Source organism: Puntigrus tetrazona, chromosome 10 (assembly GCF_018831695.1).
Source record: "Puntigrus tetrazona isolate hp1 chromosome 10, ASM1883169v1, whole genome shotgun sequence".
Lineage (NCBI taxonomy): Eukaryota > Metazoa > Chordata > Actinopteri > Cypriniformes > Cyprinidae > Puntigrus > Puntigrus tetrazona.
The window spans coordinates 10,028,652-10,049,915 of NC_056708.1; the positions used below are offsets into that span (position 1 = coordinate 10,028,652).

At 37.5% G+C, this 21,264-nt stretch overlaps 2 protein-coding genes across 5 annotated transcripts; both read right to left on the bottom strand.

Moving 5' to 3' along the window:
* Positions 1 to 79: 79 nt before the first annotated feature.
* On the bottom strand, positions 80 to 7,542 carry fhdc3 (FH2 domain containing 3). The gene is made up of 12 exons (XM_043249982.1): positions 7,181 to 7,542; positions 5,769 to 6,249; positions 4,652 to 4,713; positions 4,313 to 4,412; positions 4,131 to 4,216; positions 3,864 to 3,964; positions 3,357 to 3,427; positions 3,149 to 3,256; positions 2,952 to 3,022; positions 2,754 to 2,871; positions 2,452 to 2,616; positions 80 to 1,496 (listed from the first exon to the last, which is right to left on the bottom strand). Exons 2-12 carry the CDS (start codon positions 6,213 to 6,215, stop codon positions 339 to 341), a joined length of 2,487 nt encoding a protein of 828 aa, XP_043105917.1. The 5' UTR covers positions 6,216 to 6,249; positions 7,181 to 7,542; the 3' UTR covers positions 80 to 338.
* A 445-nt stretch (positions 7,543 to 7,987) lies between these two features.
* On the bottom strand, positions 7,988 to 19,806 carry arfip2b (ADP-ribosylation factor interacting protein 2b). Of its 4 annotated transcripts, XM_043249930.1 has the most exons (10): positions 19,566 to 19,806; positions 16,852 to 16,962; positions 15,566 to 15,622; positions 14,393 to 14,501; positions 12,918 to 13,013; positions 12,552 to 12,667; positions 12,231 to 12,452; positions 11,508 to 11,665; positions 10,872 to 11,046; positions 7,988 to 10,773 (listed from the first exon to the last, which is right to left on the bottom strand). In XM_043249930.1, the coding sequence occupies exons 2-10, from the start codon at positions 16,948 to 16,950 to the stop codon at positions 10,618 to 10,620; spliced, it is 1,188 nt and encodes a 395-aa protein (XP_043105865.1). In that variant the 5' UTR covers positions 16,951 to 16,962; positions 19,566 to 19,806; the 3' UTR covers positions 7,988 to 10,617. The 4 variants fall into 4 exon arrangements, with proteins under 4 accessions (XP_043105865.1, XP_043105862.1, XP_043105863.1 ...); XM_043249927.1 differs by lacking the exon at positions 12,918 to 13,013 and having other exon boundaries at positions 19,566 to 19,804; XM_043249928.1 differs by lacking the exon at positions 12,918 to 13,013 and having other exon boundaries at positions 15,590 to 15,622; positions 19,566 to 19,803.
* Between the last annotated feature and the right edge of the window lie 1,458 nt (positions 19,807 to 21,264).

The following is a 21,264-nucleotide window of genomic DNA, read 5'->3' on the forward strand; positions in this document are numbered from 1 at the left end:
TTAAATGTGGCTTCAATTTTTGGGGGGCCAATACTGTATTTCTAGACATGCGTAAAAAGAAACGCAAAACATATGCTTCAAAAAGGTGGGATCCACACTTTATTACATAAAAATAAGACAGACTTTAAAAAGACAGAACAATAAAACATTTCAGTCCATAAAATTCAGTGTTGTGACCCAATAAAATCAGATTATTAGAAATAAAAATATCAAGACGTTAACTTCAGCAAGCATCAGGACACAAAAGAAATCAAGAGTGTTGTAAGACAAGTTCCCATTTGTCTACATTCATATCCTTTATGGCACAGTAAAATCCTTTTAAGACAAGCCATGTCATGTTAACCAACAGTTCCTGCCCTGTTTCTTTCCCCGAAGCGTCGGAAGAAAGATACCAGTCCTGAGCTTTCCGTCCTCTTATCTGGAGGAAGTTCCTGTCCAGTGCGTCTCTGAAAGATCTGTCCCAGTTTGAAGTTCGACTCTTTTTCATCAGGAAGTGATGCAGATCTTATAACTGTTCCCTGTGCTGGAGTTCGCTTTGAGGGACAGTCTGGTAATGAGGATGAAGTCCCCACTCCGGCATAATGGGACAATGAGGTTTTGTCACGTACAGGAGTGTCAGGTAACGCCCAAACACCATCATCAAGGATGTCCACCCTGGAGAAGGAGTAGGAGTGTCTGCGGTGAGGCGTGTTACGAGGAGAGACACGAGGGCTTAGGATGGTCCACGGTGAGCCTAAACCTCCCAGTCCATTTTGCAAGGCCAGATCTACCTCTTTTATATCCCTCTGTTGAGGAGTGGAGGTGCACTTGGCATGGCCTCGGGAATGATCAGGTGTAGCAGATGCATTCGGGCTGCCAACACCACGATCCTGAAAGCGGAGGATCTTGCCGGAGAGCTCAGGCATTTTGTCTGCTTCTTCTATTTTCTCGTTGTCCTCCTCTTCTCTTGCTTCTCCTTTATCCATGTCTCCAAACCCCTCAGCTTCTTTATTCGTTGCTCCATCTTTAAGCTCATGTTTAGCTGAGGGGTTGTAACACCCAACTTCTTTGAGGTCACTGCTTTCAGGAATCGGTTCATCATCAATGCACTGGCCTCTTTTGGAAGCGGCTCGTGCCCGCTGAACATCATTAACGGTACAGGGTGGAACCTCCTCCTTCTGGGAGATGTTACCTGGTTCTTCCACCTTCGAGATCTTACATTCCTCCTCGTTAGTTTCCACAGGGCCATCCAGATCTCCCCTGCCCTCACGCTCCTCAACCTGAGGGCGGATGTTCTTGATGGGACTGTCTGTGACAGGTATGAACCCACCGGGCCTCCTGCGAGAAGGACGTTGGCTGAGAAAGCTGGTCAGGACAGATTCCAGAGCAGAGGCTTCATCGGTCCCATCCCGATTGGAGCATGTGCCGGTGGATCTGCGTTTAGCTGTTCTGGTCAGCATTTCCCTTTCTCTCTGCTGCCGCTTGCGTGTCTCAGCTGCTTCACGCTCACGGTTTTCCTGTAGGGCACAGAAAAGGTTTCAACCTGAATTTCAGAATAAAAACCTTTAATATTGATAATATAAAAATTAAGTGTTGGCTCAATTCACATGAGCCAATATTTTATTCACAATAGGACATAAAATATTTAAACAGAGAAATTTTACACTTTTATCCACTGAATAACCTTGTTTCAGACTTGATGCCTGCTACAGATCTTAAAGTTGGCACGGGGGCAACAAAAGGCTGAATAAGCAAGAAATTTTTTTTAAATATTCAGCTGGGAGAACATCTAGCAACTAATTTAAATATCTTAGAGAGGCATCTCTAAGAAGTAAAGATGTGTGTAAAAAGATTATGTACTTTTGCAAAGGCTTTGTGAATGTCATCTTAACAAAGGAGAGATACATCCATTGTACTTTTGTTCGTCAAATGTCTGTAAAACTTGTTAACTTTATATTGCAGTTGTTGAATCTTACGCTAATACAAATATTTACACATTTTAATTGATTCCTTTATTTGCTTTCAAAAGGTTTTGGCTGCAAATGTACGTTGAATAAAACAACATTGATGTTGATCACAAAAAGACAAAATTGCGATGTCGCATCCATCACAACTGAACCTTTTTGCCCCGTCATGTTTTTCCTTTCTCAAAAATGTTTTTACTTCTTTTTGAAAAACCAATATATTATTTTTTCAACCAATAAGTCAACAGTGTGACCGAAAAGCATGACTGAGATGAAATACAACATTACGTGTGAATAAAACCCACATAAAATCAGGGTTCTATTCATCATAGCCTAACAAATCGCATCTAAATATTTAATATCTGAAACCATAATGCATTTTTAAGTCATAAGCAACAGACATTTGATGCAAGTATTTGAATTGTAACACAACCTTCATGGGGCACCACCCTGAGTAAAAAGCTTATAAAGCTTCCTGAATTTTCCTTTATAAAGCATGAAATTTTACCTGTGTAGCTCTCTCAAACCTCTCACAGAAGGAATGAAAGATAGAGCAACACTCTTCCAGTTTAAATGTGGATGGGTCTTCACAGAAGTACTCTGCCACAGAGGTACTAATGCTGTCCAGTTCCTGAAGAGAGGCCTCCACATCCGCTAGCCGAATGTCTGCCATCTGTATAGAAGCAGACATATTATTCCCAGAATACTGGTAATCTAATCCAAGACATTGACAAATTTGCCACTTGACATTGCGCTGGAATTTCAGTGCATTTTCTTGTAGGTTTCGTGCAAATCCAACATTTTTCTTACACGAAGAAAAGCTTCCATCTGATGCAATAGATCAGGTTGTTTACGGGCATCTATATTTGCTTCCCTAATTTTCTCCAACTCCCTTTGAAAGTCCATTTCCACCTCCTGCTTTTGGATCCTGTATCAAATTTATGAATAAAGTAGAATTTTACACCTGAATGCACCACCTGAACAATACAAAATCTTTCTTGTATCTACCTTGCAGCAATACCAATGTGCTGAAGCTGTTCAGCGAAATGCAGCAAAGCTTCATCCATTTGTTGGGCTTGCTAGAATAAACAGACAATAATAAATACACAGTCACGAGTGTAAAAAACAACAACAATTATAATCATCCATTCAGGAATCAACATGTATTAATAAAAAGTCCTGAAAAGTGCGTTCACTTTATTTACCATGGACACATAGTGCATAAGGTTCATGCCCGGTTTATTTGCTTTAGTGTCCACCAGTTTCAGCAATGATGTCATCCTGAAGCCAATAGCGCTACCTGCGTAGCCACCCTGAACAAGATACAGCAAGAGTCATTTATCTGCTCCAGCTCTAGTTCACATTGAGGAACAGTGTATTTATAACAAACAAAACAGACCATGTGACACTCACAGCATTCATGTAGTTACCAGCCTTCAGCACCAGTCTGATGATTGAATGTAGGTCATCACACGCCAGCAACTCTGTAGGCAAAGAAGAGTTTATTTATTTAGCCTAAGTAAGAAATAGAATGACAACAAACATTGATAAATCTTATTAACAATCTTGTAAAAGAACCCATCTTCCTACAAAATACTGTAATTTAATCCTACGATGGACAAGATACACTTACATACATTTTAAAATATGAAAATTATTTTAAATTGTAACGTAGTAGTATTATATATACACACATACATACAAAGTATCAGATTGTATAGAAATTGTATTTGAAATCTTTGTTCATTTTGATATAAACACTTTAAAACAAAATTTTTTTAAGCTAAAATCAAAAAAAGTTAAAACTCTTTAGTACATCTGATGTTCTTGTTTCGAAAATTTTTTGAAACCATTCTAGAGAATGTAATCACAAGTAAAGCGTGTACTGTACAACTTTCTACACAAGGAGATGAAAAGTACCATTAGCAGCGGTTGTCATGACAGCAATGGAGTGTTTGACCTCCTCAATAAAGGGAAAGAACTCCTCTCTGAGGAGCAAGCTCTTTATCCTCACTTTATACCTGGAAACAAATAAAAGGTCACAGAATTATTAGTAGCTTTTTAGGTAAAGGACACTTCAATAAACCTTTTAACACAAATGTGGGAAGATTCTGCAGGAAATATTTATACAATACAGCACAGAAATAACATCATCAAATTCTTTAAAACAATGACAAGAAAACCTACCCTGGCACTTGAACCAGCATCACCATGAAACGGTCAGCCTCGTTTAGCTGAGATAGATCCCCATTGAAAGACATGAGCTTCTTAGACTGAAACATGTCAATACAAAAGCAGCATTAAACAGCTGATAACGTTGCTCATCGATAGAACAGCACATTGAGGCTATATAGAGAAACCTGGTTTACCTCCAAGTCATCAGGCAACAGCTTGCTGAGCTCCCTCAGTTTCCCAGAAGCAAAGCACAGGTTACCGTTCCTGACGGCCTCCACAATGTCCTTAGGTGGCCTGCAAAGTGCATTGAATACATTAGAGAGGAGATGTTTTTAAAACTTTAAAATGTTTAAAAGTTACTTTGTGTACTCTTAGCAGTTTGTTACACATTACTTATAAATGGATGAAATTCAGTGCAAATGATCTTTAAGACTCTCCGAACAATTCAAATTGAGGTTATTTTTTTTTTTTTTAATCTACATGCTTTCAAATCATTTACATTTTATTCATAGCAGTTTTATATTGTACCTTACCTTTTAAATTGTTTTAGCAAGATTCCAATATTCATACTCTTTTTAGAGTTGAGAACTGAAACCTGAAAAAGACAAATATAGTGTTATTTTCTCATAAGATGGAAAAGTCTACCGAAATAGCATATATTATACAACATTCAGAGACAAAAACTAAAAATAAAATCTTGGAAGCGTCAAGTTAAAAGATAAACCATTCATAGTATAAGACAAGATGAAAATGGAATTAAAAAAGACGTGGCTGTATTATTATGCTCAACATTTCTGAGCTAAACTTCCTCACAAATAGCAAGCTTTCCTTAAATAGATGTGCAAGGGTAGTGCAGACCAGCATAGAAATCGTCTGGCAATCCTTAGATTTGTGCAATAACAGTAAAATATTAAAGAAAATGTCTCTTCCTGAATTCAAATTACCCATTGGATTGGTAAGTATTTATGATGCCACAAAAAACTAAACTAAAAATAACAACAATAAAACTCCATCTAGTTAGAGTTCATATATTGTACCTTTTAATATCTGATGGCCCAAAAAACACATTGCGGCACATGTAAAACAATAACAATTCTGGAAATGAATCTCTTTATACATTTAAACAAATCTTAAGGGGAAACATGAGTGTGTTTAATTCATTCATGTTTAATATCTGCAACTTTCCTAATTAAAATACTGTAAATGTCCAAACTGAGAACATTTGAAGCGTTTCATCTTGATATTTGTTCACTTCTCTGACATCTGACAAGAGGTTAAACAAGAAAAACAAAAACACTTTGATGGTTCTCAGAAGTCAGTATTTCCAATGATAAAGCTCTCACGTCTCGAGATGATTAGCCTGAACGTTTGAAAGTTGAGAGACACAAATGAGTAATAGATTGGGTTGATGTAGGCCACTAGCGACTACTAGATTTCATGTTTAATTCATCCACTTGCTCCTGTCCTGCACTTTGCATCTTGATACACAAGAGATGACATCTGAGCTGCCTTTCTATCCTGCAGTACGGTCTCAACTAAAGGGCCCCACTGGCAAGTACATCTGTAGGTATACATGACTAGTTTTCCATGACAAACACATCAGCTTCAGCAAAGATCAGCTTCAAACAGCCTTTAAGCAGCATCACTTACATTATCGGATTCTGTAGTGATTTGCGACAGTCCCCAAACATTTTTTTTGACCATCCCACCCTTGCGGACCAAACCGTGGTGCTCATTGTGGCTAAAAAGCTCCTCCATTCGCTTCGTGTCCAGCTCAAAGTTCTCGAGGTTGCGTTGGGATGTCCACACGTTGCGCTTGCCCAACACGCTGTGCCTGGGGATGGCGTCCCAGTTGAAGTTGCGCATTTTGGAGCGCCGCTGGACAGTCCGGGTGAAGTTGTCCCCCATAAGTGAAGGAGGTGGGGGTGGTAGTGGAAGTGGCGGAGGAGGAGGAGGAGGCGGTGGTGGTGGTGGAGGGCCCATGGGAGAGGTCTGTGTAATACGTACGCAGGGAGAGTTCTCATTCTGAAAGCATTTAGAGGGGTCAGGAGGCAGAGGAGGTAGAGGTGCCATGGTTACAACTGGAGCTCCATCCATTGGAGGACACGGAGTGGAGAAATCTGGGAGGAATCTGATAGAAATATCAGGAAAAAAATAAAAATGCAAAACAGTCAGAGGCAAATGATGTGCCATACTGACCCAGAATTCTAAAAGAACACTGCACTTCTGTATTAAAATAAATAAATATTTTATGCATGTAAGATTTATACCAGCAATAACATTATCCCCCCACGCCACACTGATAGTCATTAAACATTACAATACTATGGATTACTGTTGGATACATCCAAATGTCAAGAACCAAAAACAGCCAACATAAGAATTTCCAAATAATAACACTTACACTGGAAGAACAAGTTGCTTACTTAAAAAAAATAAAAAAAAATAAAGGTAGCTGTGTGAGCAAACCACAAAATCTGATAAAACTTTACAAGACCAATTTGCACAGGAACAGGCAGTCAAACAAACCATTTAATTAAGATTATCAAGCATCAAGGCAACTTTGCATATCACACGTACTTTGGACTCTCTACTTTTATACTCTACTGGCTTAATTTTATTTCAGCACTGGTTATCATTACATATAGCCCACGAATTGGGTATAAGTATATGAATGTAATTATTAATACATAAACTATCAAGTAAATAGTTATTTCCATTTACTAATATTTAAGAAAATCATTATTTGCCATAAAAAACACAACTTAAAGGACGTGACGACTTTTCTTACAGCACTTTCACATGTTTACAAAAGAGGCCGATCAAACTGATACAAACCAACGTTATTCCACGTTATGTCTTTTTAAACAAAACAGTTGACGCCGAAACCGTGTGAAATCATGGCAAAAAAATATATATTGTCAATGTAGTTACCAAACTATGAAATGTGCAACACTCAAAAAAGGGAACAATTAAAAGGCCAGTCCGTGACCGATTATCGGAAAACAATGAGAAATCAACAGAAAGTGCCAGAAAATAAATTTCTATCTAAATCTACGTACCGGTAAGCAAATGATAGCAGGTTAGTGGTGATGAACACTTAATCAACTGACGTCCATTGCTGGAGAAAGTCAACATACAGTCCACATGTCACACGCCATCAACTCCGCGCGAGCGCTTTAATGGATGAAAGTGGCCACACCCCCTCACGCGCGCTCCCTTCACCTGAGCAACTTTCACCTTTGCTATTTGTAATACATCTTGTTCTTCGGAAAGAACATGCTGCATAATTAAAGAAGAAATGAAACTACACACGCTGGGTCATTATGTTAAATTATTTTGTTTTAGTAACAATCCAGCACACTGGGTTAAAACGGGCCGCGCGTCTACCGCTTGAATTATCAACGAAGCTGCAGTTTAACCGTCAAAGGTAAGCCATATCGTGGTATATTTCTTTAAAAAATGTGGTTACATTGCCCTCTGTCGGCTTTATTCAACACGTGTAACATACAGGCCTTCAAAGTACCAATTTGTGACTTGGATTCGGTTTCCGTAGGCCTGTTTTATTGTGAACCAAACGAGCCTATATATTATCCACAGAAACAGGTTCAGAGTTATTTTGGTAGAATAGTTTTGCAAAGATTGGTTATTTATTCAGTTGTTACATTTACCGTCTATAAAAACTGTGTTTAGGTTAAAAATGTGTTTTATTAGCGATGTAAAGATTTACTTGGGCTACTAGAACACTAGCCCAACTTTACACATTCAACATTTCCCTCTAGTGAGCCACATTCATTTCGCGTGGCCTGACTTCAGCTCCTAAGCAAAAAGCCAAACAAGACATCAACAAAGTACAAATGACACAAAGACCATTTTGCAAACTTTTCAAATTTTATCTGTTGGGTTCTTGTACGTTGGTCAAAGGTTTGGTCAAAGCCAGGAGCAAAGGCTAACATCATGGGTTTCCAGTTTCAAAATCTGTCAATTATCTTTACATATATACAATCATTCATAAACTACAATACCACAAAGCAGCCTAAAATATTGATTGTATAAATATGTTAATATTTATAACCCTTTCATTCTGCTATTATCTAAAACTACTAATGGGGTACGCATTTCAATGTCAAACACTTCTGTTAACAGAAATCTAAATAATAGAACAATAATCCCAGAATAGTAATAATAATAATAATAATTAAAAAAAAACCCCTAATAGATGCATTTGATCTAAAAGAAAAGGTGTGTCTAAATTTAAAATCCCATTGGTCTGGTACAAATGTGCATCACTGAATCAATTCAGTCTCGGGGCTCAAGATGGAACCCTTTTCTCCAGATCTGAACATGAAAATAATCACTGCAGCCTGACAAACAAAAACAGGACATAAAAAACTAAATACTTGATTAAAAAAAAAATTATCTTCTAGGGTTACCATGTGGTCCTTATAATCTAAATGAATTTAAGCTATTAATTTAAATGTAATTTAACACAAATAATTAAAATAATAATAACAGTTGACAATTGACATTTAAACGAAAATTCAAGCCATTCTTTAACATATACAAGAAACCTTTCCGTTTGTTTTACTAGAAACGTTTTGCTGCACTACTACCCATGTAGTGCTTTACTGATACATTGAACAGGATTGAATCACAATGCATGGAAATGTACAACTAATCAGACCTGCCATGCAGAAACACACGAGGGACAGCCAATATAGGCATACATGAAAATACGCTTTCTAAAAACATCTTCAATATTGCTTCATCTCAAGCTCAGAAAGATTTAGTGCAATGTTCAAAAGTACGGAACATTAGATCGTAATTATTTCAATCTTGAGTAATGAAATAAAAAATAAAACTAGTCTGACAAACTATAATCTGACGGCCTGCACTCTAACCATTGTCACTGCATCAAGTCTGTTTTAAGCAAAAACAACACGTCTAAGTGTATTTTGAGTACATAAAAAAACCTTGCTAATTTATAGAAAAAAAAGACTATAAATGAGCATTATGTAGATATTTTCAGTAAATGAAAATTTGATTATAGTGTACCATCTAATCACAAATAAAAATGCATACAAAAAATATATATTTTGAAATGTTTATATTGTTAAATTACTACAAAATCGATTTGATTTTGTACTATATTTTTTGTGAGGGTAATGGAATAATACATTAGAACTAATGACAGTGTTATGTTACTGTGAATTTAATGGGTATATAAATATTTCATTGTGGATTTTTTTTTTTTTTTTTTTTTTTTTTTTTTTAAACCAAGGCAGATAAAGGCATTTAACAGGGTGCATCAGAACCAATCGCAATTTGAATGCACAATATTAGGGCTTTGCTGATGTTAACAGAACACAGTTTAGTACAGAAACTCTAGTGCACATTTTGGTGGATAAAGAGGCAGGTAACAACGGACCTCAAAAACTGGCCCATGTTAAAAACAATCAAATACAAGTCATACATACACATCCTTGATTAATTTATGATTAACTTAAAAATAAACAAACATTCTATGGCATTATGCATTGGAACATAATGACTATTGGAACTATAATTGTCAAAATAAATCTGGAAAAAAAAATCCTTTCCTTTAGAGAAAACAATCATGCTTCATAAATTTAAAGCTGTAAATTAACAATATTGAGTAAAGACAGTGATTTTAGATTAATGTTCTGGAACTTCTGGAAAAACGTGCAGGAAACTGTACCCACAGCTGATGAAATTCAGTCCATGACATTTTTCAGTATTATTATTTTGAGGTTAAATTTCTCATTTTAAGATATCAAATGTAGTACTTCATGTATTCAAAGTATTCTAGACAACTGAACAAGGATTGACTCGCCAGTACAGCCATAGCCTAGTAAACATACAAATGTACAAGGATGCAATACCAATATCAGATAAAACTATATCTGAATTTTATCAAAATAAAATAACTTTGTTAGAATCACCGACACTGAACACTGAAAGCTCTGTGATAGGAATAATTTGCATCCCCCATTAGCTACAAGACCAAATCTACATTACAGAAAAAAGACATTAGTAGCAAAATAAAACGCTTTTCACAGAAAAACAAAGAAGAGTTCCTAAAGACGTGGTCACTGACAGAGAAAGAGAGAGTGTAAGACTGAGGATAATCTGGAAAAAACAGCTGCTCTGACTGATATATCAGAAGGATTGTTTCAGTTGGATTAATGATATTTATAGGGGTGAAGCTGAAACTGATACCTTTGACATTTGATTGAAGCCTTTAGGACCGGTTACATATTAGAGGTGACTATTCAGACACTTGAAGACAGTCTCAGAGCAAGAACAGGTTGAAGAGGAGGAGAAAAAGAATCAAGGAAGAGAAGTATAGAGAGAGTTAGTGTGAAGGAGGCTCTGTTGGAGCCCCTGTCTCTGCTAGCATCTCAGAACGCTGGTCTCTTGTGGTCCTACTGTGTTGCTCTGTATGGCTAAAGACATATAATGGGGTAAATGGGCACTTTCACTGTTCCTCCAGCCAAGAAGGTTTGTCAGCCCCTGGTGGTTTGAGTTTAATGTTGAACTGCTTGAGGGTCTGTTCCAGCTGTTGCTGGTTTCCAGCAAAGTAGGCAGAGATGGCATTATGGAACAGCAGAAGTTGCTTGTGCATCACTTTGACCTGTGAGAGAGATACACAAATCATGGTCAAGATAGAGAGAATAAACGGATTACAGGCTACTTGAGTGATTTCAGGAAGTTATGCTGGTGGTCAGGCACCTTGTTTTCTTCCAGGAACTTGAGCTTGATGCTGACATCACTGCGGAGACGTTCATATTTGTCTTTGTGGATCTGGTACTGCTGCTGAGCAGCCTCGATACGAGCCATAGTAACAGCGTCCCGTGGGCCCATATTCAACTCTTCCAGATCTGCCCTGTATGCATCGAACTCTAGTCTATAAGAGATCAGAGAAACTTTTTTTAATACAGTGTGATGCCCAAAGTTGAATGTTATGATGAAATCTGACATTAAAGGTAGTTAGTATTGCATGAGATAAAGCACAAAGCATCAAAGGTTTCTCAAAGATCTCAACATGTACCACACAAAATAAACAACTCTAAAGACTGAGTAAGAGGGCCAGTCACTGTCAGTACCTCACTCTGAGTTCATTCAATACCATCATGCCTGCACGTGCAGCTATATTCGATACTAAACCAGACAACTGTAACGTATAATGACCCTCTCAAACGTCCAGTATCACAGGCTAATTAACCTAAAACACAATTCAAGCGCTTGAATTTCCAGCTCTGATAGAAAGTAGGGCTCAGTGCCTCTTCATATTTCAGACAAGTAGACAAAACTAATTCAAATGATGGCTACTATACTGAAGGCTACAGAGCTGGAGTAGTTTTTTACCTGGCATTCTCATACATCTTGATAGTCATCAACGTGTCTTCCATTGTTTTGTTCACCAGTGTGTTGATGCTGGACACAAAGAAGTTGATGGCACCGAGCAGAGTCTCTCCATTCTTGCACAACAACTTCTGTGTTTCTGCATTGTATCCAAACTCATCCTGTGCACGAATAACACCACAAAACTAAACTTTGGATTGAAATATATAAACATTAGATTAAAAAAAAAATGAAAATATTGCCTTCACACCAAAATGGAATGAAAATCATTTTAAGTAGTAAAAAGATTAAAACTAAGATTAAAATAAATGTAAACGGAAAACAAACTGAAAATATTGAAATAAAAGCCGATTCAAAATATTACTAAATGTTTGTACAAAATAAACAAAAAGTTTGTAACTAATACTAAAATAACACTCATCTGTACATGATAACAATCAGCTTTAGACTATTTTTGGACAATCAATCCAGCAATGTTAGAGAGATTCTTTACTGATGCTGTGTATTAATAACTGAACACAAACGCTACAGTAAACCCAAAAACAATTGTGGCCTTTTAGCACTTGGTGACATAGTCTTCTCCGTCTGCAAGAAGTAGTTATTTTTAACACTGACAGTTTGAATTATACATTCTGCAACTGAATGAAATACATGAGTTTGTTTACAGCACTCCCATAATTATACATGGCAATCACAACAAATCTTAAGTTAGCCACGCTGTCTCACCCGAAGTTCTGGAGACTTCTGACTGAGGTCAGCAAAAGTGTCTCCGAGGGCGTGCTGCGTCTGCACCATGCTGTAAAAGTGGTTGGTTAGCGCTCGCGCCAAATGCAGCACATTCTCGTACTTCCGTTTGGTTTCCCGCAGAACCTCGATCTGAGCCTCCAGCTCCAAATCCACAGTACGTGAGCCACGGCCAAACCTCTCAGAGATCATCTGTTTGGTGCACTGAGGGAGAGACGGATGACAAATACAAATGGCTTTAGAATAGGAGTGATTAACAAGGCATGACATCTAATCCCAAAAGACAAGAGTTAACTGACAAACCTTATATGTGTTCAGGCCCCATTTCTTCATGATGTCAAATTTCTCCACAGCAACACCTCTTGTGGCCTCTTCTGCTGTCATGGACGAATTGCTACTGCCGTGATGCATGTTGGACCCTGATACACAGAGCATACTCACAGTAAGTTTCAAAATTACATATACATTACTCTACTCTATACATCTAAATTATTTAAACATAATTTGCAGATATTGCTGGTATCACTGCATCAGAGACAGACAGCTCTGAAAGTCAATCAGTTATATGGGAAACAGATGAGATGAGAGTGAATAAATGAAAGTGTTTTACTGAATAGGGGGAATGTGTTGCCAAAGAGTCTTTAAATGATCCAGCGCTCTTTGGAATACCTGGGACACAGGGGATGTCTTCTGATTGGTGGGCTATTCGGCAGGCAGCAATCTGGCTTGAGGCAATGCTAACACCCCTAGACTTCATTCGCAGGTCTGGAGGTGGTCATGGCCAGGGATAGCAGGGGATGTTGGGAGTATATGATTGGGAACAGGGAGTAGGTGGTGGATATGCAAGAGGTTTTGCAATTATTTAGGCAATTGGGAATTTATTTTTACAATGGAATGGTTTGTATAATATGAGTGTGTAATGCCAGTGTGTACGTGTTTGAATGGGAAGAAAGAGCAGGAGGATGGAGGGAGGGAAAAGGGAAAAAGGGAGAGAGAGAGAGAGAGAGAGAGAAGGTGATAATGTAATGAGATGAAATGAAAACAGGAACACACACACTCACACAACTGATATTTTGTTAAATCTGCTGAATTTACAGTTCACTTAACATCACATGACTGTTTAAACCCCAGATATGTCTGATAATTTAACAGTTCATTTACACAGGAAAAAAAGTGAAGTATCATACAGTAACTTTTACACCCAGCAATTCTGAAGCAGATTTTTTTTACATTTCCAGCAAGTCAGCAAGACTTAAATTGAAACAACAAATTCAAAAGGAAAATGACAAAAGGTTCCTCATTACAAAATTTCTGCAAATGTTAAAAGCATCCTCGACCCTGAAAGAAAGACTAGAAAGAGAAAATAAAGCCCAGTCTAGTCTGCTAAGAGAGAACAGAAAAGCCATGCGATTCCTGTAGTACAGCATCCCATACCCTGGGAAAGACAAAAAACGTTTTCAAGGCACCACAGGAAGGTGGGAAAACAAGAAAGAAGAGAGATGCGTTATGAATGAGGCATGAATGACCTTGCCCTTCATTTGGAATGCGTCTGTTGCCCAAAAAGTCAGTGTTAACACGGACTGCAGGGCCTGAGAAAGGGTAAAAGAGACAGAAGGTCCTCACAGAATCAGAAGTAAATAGATTTAAGGGGCCAGGGTCGTCACCTTACAATCACAAATCCCAAATCCTGCCCAGACAAAAAGTCATTTTGTTAGCCATGTGTAACTACATTCAAATCAAATCAAACCAAAAGCTGTAAGTTTTGGCTTTGTTACTTTGCAGAAGTAAGCCTCATTTTCCATTGAGGCTTAAGCTTATTTGTCTATTTGGATCTGTGTCAAAATTTAAAGCCATTAAGCATGACTCAGTGAATACCTATACATATAATGACAAACGCCTCTGGGAGCCCTGGGATTTCTTCTGGTTTGCACCACAGAAAAGAAAGTGGAAAACCCAAATCATATTGAACAACTGCAAGTGCGTCCAGGAAAAAATAATGCATGTATTTGCTTGAGACAGACAAATGTCATCAAAGTCATTCCACAAAACAGTTTTAGTGAATCTAAAACTAGCCTAATTACACAGAGATAATTATACACACATAGGGTCTTTTGCAATTGGGTTATGGAAGAACATGATTTTACCTTTGATGGAGCTGGTCGGAATGATGCCTTCTGTTGTACCTCCATAACCACCTGATACAATGCTGGTCTCATTTAGGTTGGGCCCCGACACCATGACCTGCTGTAAGTCCTGCAGAAATGTAAAAAAAGAAAATCTTAAGAATATGATAATAGCTACAACCTAGGCATTCTTTTTTTCATGAAATGAGCCAACACTTCTATAAAAACAATGGCAAGAGCTGTAAAATGTTAGAAAGGACATTTTATGTTTAGAATCATAAGAGACCCAGGATTACATTATTAACAAAAAAACCCCCAAAAAACAAAATCACATGCCTGTGAAACGCGTCAAAAAAAAAAAAAAAAAAAGTATTTAATTTCCTGTGAAAACAAACCCTGTGAAAATCCATGTGTTTCCTTGATGTATTAAAAGAATCTGACACCAAAGCTTACAAGCCATTTGCAGCACAAAGAAATAATCTGAAACAAGTCACATTAATCACTATAAAAACTCAACAACCCACACCAGTGTGTTACGTGTTATCCGACACAAACTTAAGAAAAAGAGCTTTCTTACAAATAAACAACAACAACACGTGTAAAAATTATTGGTCTTTAATGGGAAATCTGCAATGGTTTGATCAGCTGTTTTTTAGATTTTGGTTTAAATATAATATTAATTTAACTCTAAATTTAGTTAAACATTATATTTAAATGTGGTAGACGCAAAGTCAAATTAGAATGAATGATCATTTAAATGGCTTTCCAATGCAAGCTTCAACCATGACCTGAAAAGACCCTTGAGGTAAAAAAACTAAAACAAAACACACACACAAAAAAACTGAATTGTAAAGGTTAATAAACATTTAATTGAACATACAGAGTTAATATACAATAATAGGTCGCTTTTATCCCATGGGTTAATACCACAGAGAGACAAAACAGGATGTTTTTCATATCAAACTAATTAAATGTATTGTATGTATACATAAAATGTATGTAGCATTTGTATTTGTCCTGACCTCAAACACTGATTAACAGGGAGTGACACAGGCCAAAAAAAAAATGCATTTGATTTGAAAACATCCTGTCCATTGTGACCAGGTTATGGGAGAACTAAAATCATTATCTGCTGGAAAGACAAACGTGCACACACACACACACACAGCCACCCTTCCCAGTGTTCCTTCTCACCCTGAGGCCTGTGGGACTCCCTACCTTCTCTCTTAAGCTCCACTGAATCTTTGCAGCCTGCACAGACATCGGGGAAGAACATGACAACAAAAGACAAAAAAGAAAGATAAACAAACCAAAAATGAAGCACAATGTAAAACAAAATCAGACTTGAACAGTGATGATGAAGTAAACCATCAAACACAATGGAATCCATAATTTGCAGCTAAACAGCCATTAGCACCTGTTAATACAATAAAGACAGGCTGAACAATAAAAGAAAGAAAAAGCACGGAGTTAAACTATTCTGTGTAATTTTAGCCCTAATTAAACAAAGAATTAAGCCTCTTTATTAATCATGAGTCATAAACTGGGTTGCTAACAGATTCTTGTCAATCCAAACATCAGTAAACGGTATAATCAGTGAAAGGTATAATTAAAAAAAAAAAAAAAAAAAAACTGATGCCACTCTTTCTCTGGGTAAAGACAAGAACATTTAGAAAGTCTGTTGTCACAATCTGGTTCAATTCTCCTGATCTATTTAAAGACACAGTGTAACGCCAAAGTACCATCTGCCTTCAACCGAGCCATTAATGCAACTGTGAACATGATCGCTAACAGTCATTCTAGGATAAGCTTTTGAAAATGGGCATAACACGAAAAACATAACATTAAAAAAACAAAACAACAACAACAAACTAAAACAAAGAACCTTTACTTCCTTGTAGGAATGATTCAACATCCTAGCAAATACCACTACTTGTCTGTTTGCGCACACATTCTCCCGGATCCAGTGCCTCGGTTTAGTTGTCTTACAGAGGTGTGTCTTGTGACAACATTACTACTTTACATTTTCTTTACAATGGTTTCAACAATACAGAGATTTGAACACTTTGTGCTTGGCAAATTTAGCCGCCTTCTTCAGCCTATAAGAAGTAATGTACACTGAAGTATCGCCACAAGCCATTTTTATGACATAAATGATTACTGTTACTTATTAACATGCGCTACAGCCTTATTCCTAAGTTCTCAAGAAAAAGCTGGAAAATTAAAAACCGCGATGTTTGCACCACCTGCTACCATGAGATCTTTTCTCACGGCTGATATTGTGAAACCTGCAACAAAACTAAACCAACTGGGCAGACAGCTATATTTTAGACTCTATGAAAACCCACATTTTGTTGATTTGTTATGGCTTCTACTTTGCAAATAGAAACAGAAAAATAAATAAATAAATAAAAACAACCAATAGGGTGAGTTCAGGTAAACTGCAACTGTATTTACCTGAATCACCATGTATCGCTCACCTGCTCCAGGCTGTCATCTTCGGCCAGATTCCTAGAGTCCCCATTACTGTTAATAGGAATCTCCATAGTGGCTGCTTTACTCATCATACTGTCTGCCATACTGTAGTGTTACTGAAAGAGAGAGTGAGATAAGGTGAGAAAATAAAAGAGCTCATCGATATATTAAAAACGGTTGTTTGTGACATTTCAGAATAATATATTCATAAATTCACAGCTGATAATTAACAATGCAAACCAGGTTTCACTGCAGACAACAAATGCTATTATAACACGCTCACAAGGTTGATGTGAATGATAAACAAGGCCTGCTGTCATTTTACTTAACACAACATTTTACAAATGTATATTCCGCATATGTTTGCCGGAAGATATAGATGGAAAAGAGTTTACTCAGGAATGTGCTGTTGAAACGCACTATCAGATCTGACAGAGCCCAACCCAGTTATTACCATAAAAGGAACTGCCATTGAGTTGAAACGACTAGATCTGTCACTTAACCCGGATAAAAACCGCTTTAAGTTTCTAGGTATTTCCATTGATACTTGCTTTGGTTACTCCTTCAAGCCCATTCCCACACCTGCGGGAGGGGCTTCACAGCAATGAGCGAGCAACTTCTCAAGCGAGCTTCATTGTTAGCTCTCAGGCTCAGCCTCCTCAATGGGCAGAGGGAAATATAGGAATGCTGGGAGCTATGCAACAATCATGTGACTCATGAAAGTTCGTCTAAGCTTCAGCTTTAGACAGGCACTCGGAGAGGGAGGCTCGGTGCTCAAAGGGCCGATGTGAGCGGAGGCATCATAGTCTGCCTTCACAGAAGAGCCATTTAATTCTCCCGAGTGCTAGAGCATGAAATTTAGGCAGGATAAAAGCTAATGGTTCAGGTCTTATCTGTAAACCACAGGAACGGAAAACTGGCATTAATAAATTCGCACTCAGTGAGCAGTGGTGATGGCGGTGAGCCAGCGCAAGTGCTCCTTTACAGTAACGCTGGAATGCAGGGGACAGGACCATGGTCATGGGATGTGGGATGATGTGACCTTATTGAAGGCATTAAAATAAGCACTTAGCGTAACGAATCTGTGGCAAAGTCCTTATGCCAGAAAGCAATGTTTCAATTTGTGGCTTGCTGTATTATCTTTGATTTACCAGCTGACTGTCAATGAGAATGACATTCTTCTTTTTTTTCTTTTTTTTTATACTTATGAACACTTTGCACTATTACCACCTACAGAAAGATGCTTTGAGGATGACACTCATGATATATTGTAGAAATGCTATTATTCAGAAGCACATATGGCATCAATTTAGATGACATTTTAGCAACCTATATATACACACTCATATACACTTATGCAAACCCTCCAAGGGCTTGGGTGGCTGGATATATTGTTTTTTTTATCTAAAGTGCAATTATGTTGCTCTACAAGGTTTCAAAAGACACACGACATCATTACATGGATAGGATTGCGCAACAACATGCATCAGTGCCTTTTTTTCGTGCGAGTTTCCACTGAATCTGCAGAGGCAGCACGCCATCTAACCAAGGCTGCATCTATGACAACCACTACAGTAAAAGAAACACGACTTGAGCTAGCTGGCTGAGGTAATGTTGCCTCATTAAGCATCTGCCTAAAACTAAGTCTGAAGGGACTAGAATGGGATGCTTATAAGTGATGAGGATTTTCATCCATCCCAGCGATTTAAATATTTGTTCACTAAAAGGATTTATTCAGATCAGTCAATAGGTGGCTACAAATGTGTTGTGAGCCAGTCATTAAATAATTCACTCAACTAATTTGTCTGCAAACACCAAGTGGACCGACACAAATAACTTTTTATAAAATGTGCATGCTTACAAATCTCCTCACAAACAACAACATTTTCAATAGCATTTCTATTTATCTATTTATCAACGACTTTCACTAAAGCTTTTATTGCCGTTAGAAAAAAAACATTGGCCTACAAAGTAATTAGTTCAGCGAAAAATTTGCTCAATGTGTTAATTATTCATAGACAGCAATGGAATGTTATTTGTTCATACTAAGTCTTTAAAACACAAATGTATGCAATTATGAGCTCACATTGCAAAAAAAAACAAAAACAAAAAAAAACAGTTCGTGAAGGTGAACGAAAACGTTTGCTGAACTAGCGATGAACGTTTAATGATATGCGTGAGGTCTATATATCCCACGGAACAACTACTTGAACGAACAGGTGGAACAGGTGAACGACGACCATCTTCATAGCATTAATCGACATCATTCAACTGCACACACTCGAGTAAAATTCATTTAATCCTTTTATCCCCTCTAAATAAAAGTACAGAATTTCTACTGCGTTTAAAGACAGACATTTATTAAATCATGGCCTTATGGCTCCTTCAGCCGTGAAACAGTTATGCATTTATTTTTTCTCGTAATGCATTATTGTTATAATGTGACAGGTTGGCTCAAGCATACAACGTCCAAGAGAGCGTCCATGTCGCCCAAGGGCCTTTAATTAAAAAAAAAACGTTTTTTTCACGCACCAACACAAATATGACACACTTGATCATCAACATCGCTAGCTAAAGCCACGTATTATTTTTTTCCCGTCATGTATTTAGCCACGATGCTCAACGCGAACAGTAATTCAACATCTGCTCAGCGTGATAAAGACTGCAGAAAGCAAAGCAAAACAAAACCAAAAAAAACAACAAGACATGCATATCTTACCTGTATATTTCCTATTGCAGGATTAGCTATTTGTCACGCGTGCTGGATAATGTATCCCAGTTCATGCGCAATTATACCCTGCCACTTCCAAAAGAGTGCGGAAATACCAAAAGCATGCATTCATGGAGGCTGAATTTGTTAATTCATAAGCAAACGGCTTTTCGCATGTTCAACCGTTTCCACTATGTCCGGCGGCTTGTTTGTATTATTGGGCGAATCAGCCTCCAGTAGCCCGAAATGCCTTGCGGATCTGACGACAGGCGCCGACCTTCCTTTAGCCGACGTGGAGCATGCGGATAGCGCGAGGAAGAAGCCATGATGAGAAGGGAAGAGAGGAGGGGACGCACCTGTCACATCACTGTACGATACGTGTTAAAATCAACAACTATAATATCTTATTATCGTTATTATTATATATTAAACAAAAACCGAGAACGCTGAGAGACTAATAGCCCTACAAAACAACACATCTGTTAAAACTGTCCAGCTGATCAGAGGGTGGCAGTATAAGGCAGTATTTCAAAGTCAAAGCGCATTTCTGTAGTAAGATACGATGTGAAAAAAAAGTATCGTTGCCTAAAACAAAGGCTACTGGAAGTAAAATGGTCTAAAGGAAACTAAGTAAAACATTTTCCTTTTATACCATTCATATACGAGTATGCATGGATAGTTGGCTCAAAAATAAATTTTTTTGTTATCATTTAGTCACTCTTAGGTTGGTCCAAACCTGAGTTTCTTTCTTCTGTTTAGGACAAAAAGAAGGTATTTTTGAATAACGTTGGTAAACAAACACTTGATGGCAGCCATTGACTTCTAGAGTGGATACAAGTACTATGGAAGTCAAAGGCAAAACCTTAGCAACATTCTTGTGATAAACAGAAGAAAGAAGCTCATTAAGATTTGGAGATTAAATCAGGACAGAAATTGCTCGACAATCTGTTTATAAGTTGGCCGATGTCTGTTTCTTCCTATGACTCGTAGCGCAAAGAATGGAGAAAAACAAAAGTCAGTGAAATTAGATACAAAAATACTGAATCATTTTGCAGTAGTAGACAAAAACAACATGACACCTTTCATCTTTAGATCACTAACAGACCACCAGAAAGAGGTTTGTCCAAAAACAATGTTGCTCAGACTTTCATTGACTGACTCAGACATTGTTTAAAGTGCAGTCATTGTCACAGTTTATGCAGTTTGCAATTATCGGATGATAATCTGTTTGGCGCTTTCTGTGATTTGGAGAGATTAAATATGAGGAGTTTATACACGGAGTACTGAATGAAATGTTGTCTGCAGATGTTTGAAACCGTGCAATGTTTTTCACAATTGCTGATGTTGAGATGTTAAGATTTGATAACTCAGCATTAGTTATGCCAAAATGAAAAAAGTAACTAATTATACCATTTAAATGTGTGAAACCTTGAAAGGTTTGTATCAAAGGTGCATTTCCTACTCTAAAATGTGACGTGAATATCAAAGATGTTTAGATTAGAATAGAAAATACATTAAATTCACCAAATATTGTTTTTAGTGAGATGTAGGGCTATTCATTTGCCTCCCATAAAACAAATCATATCAATACAGTTAATGATATTATATGAAAATGTTCACAAAATATTCCAAACACTACATTTTGATTAAAAAAAACAAACAAACCAAAAACCTTTCCCACTCATTTTATTTCTCTTTAATAATACCT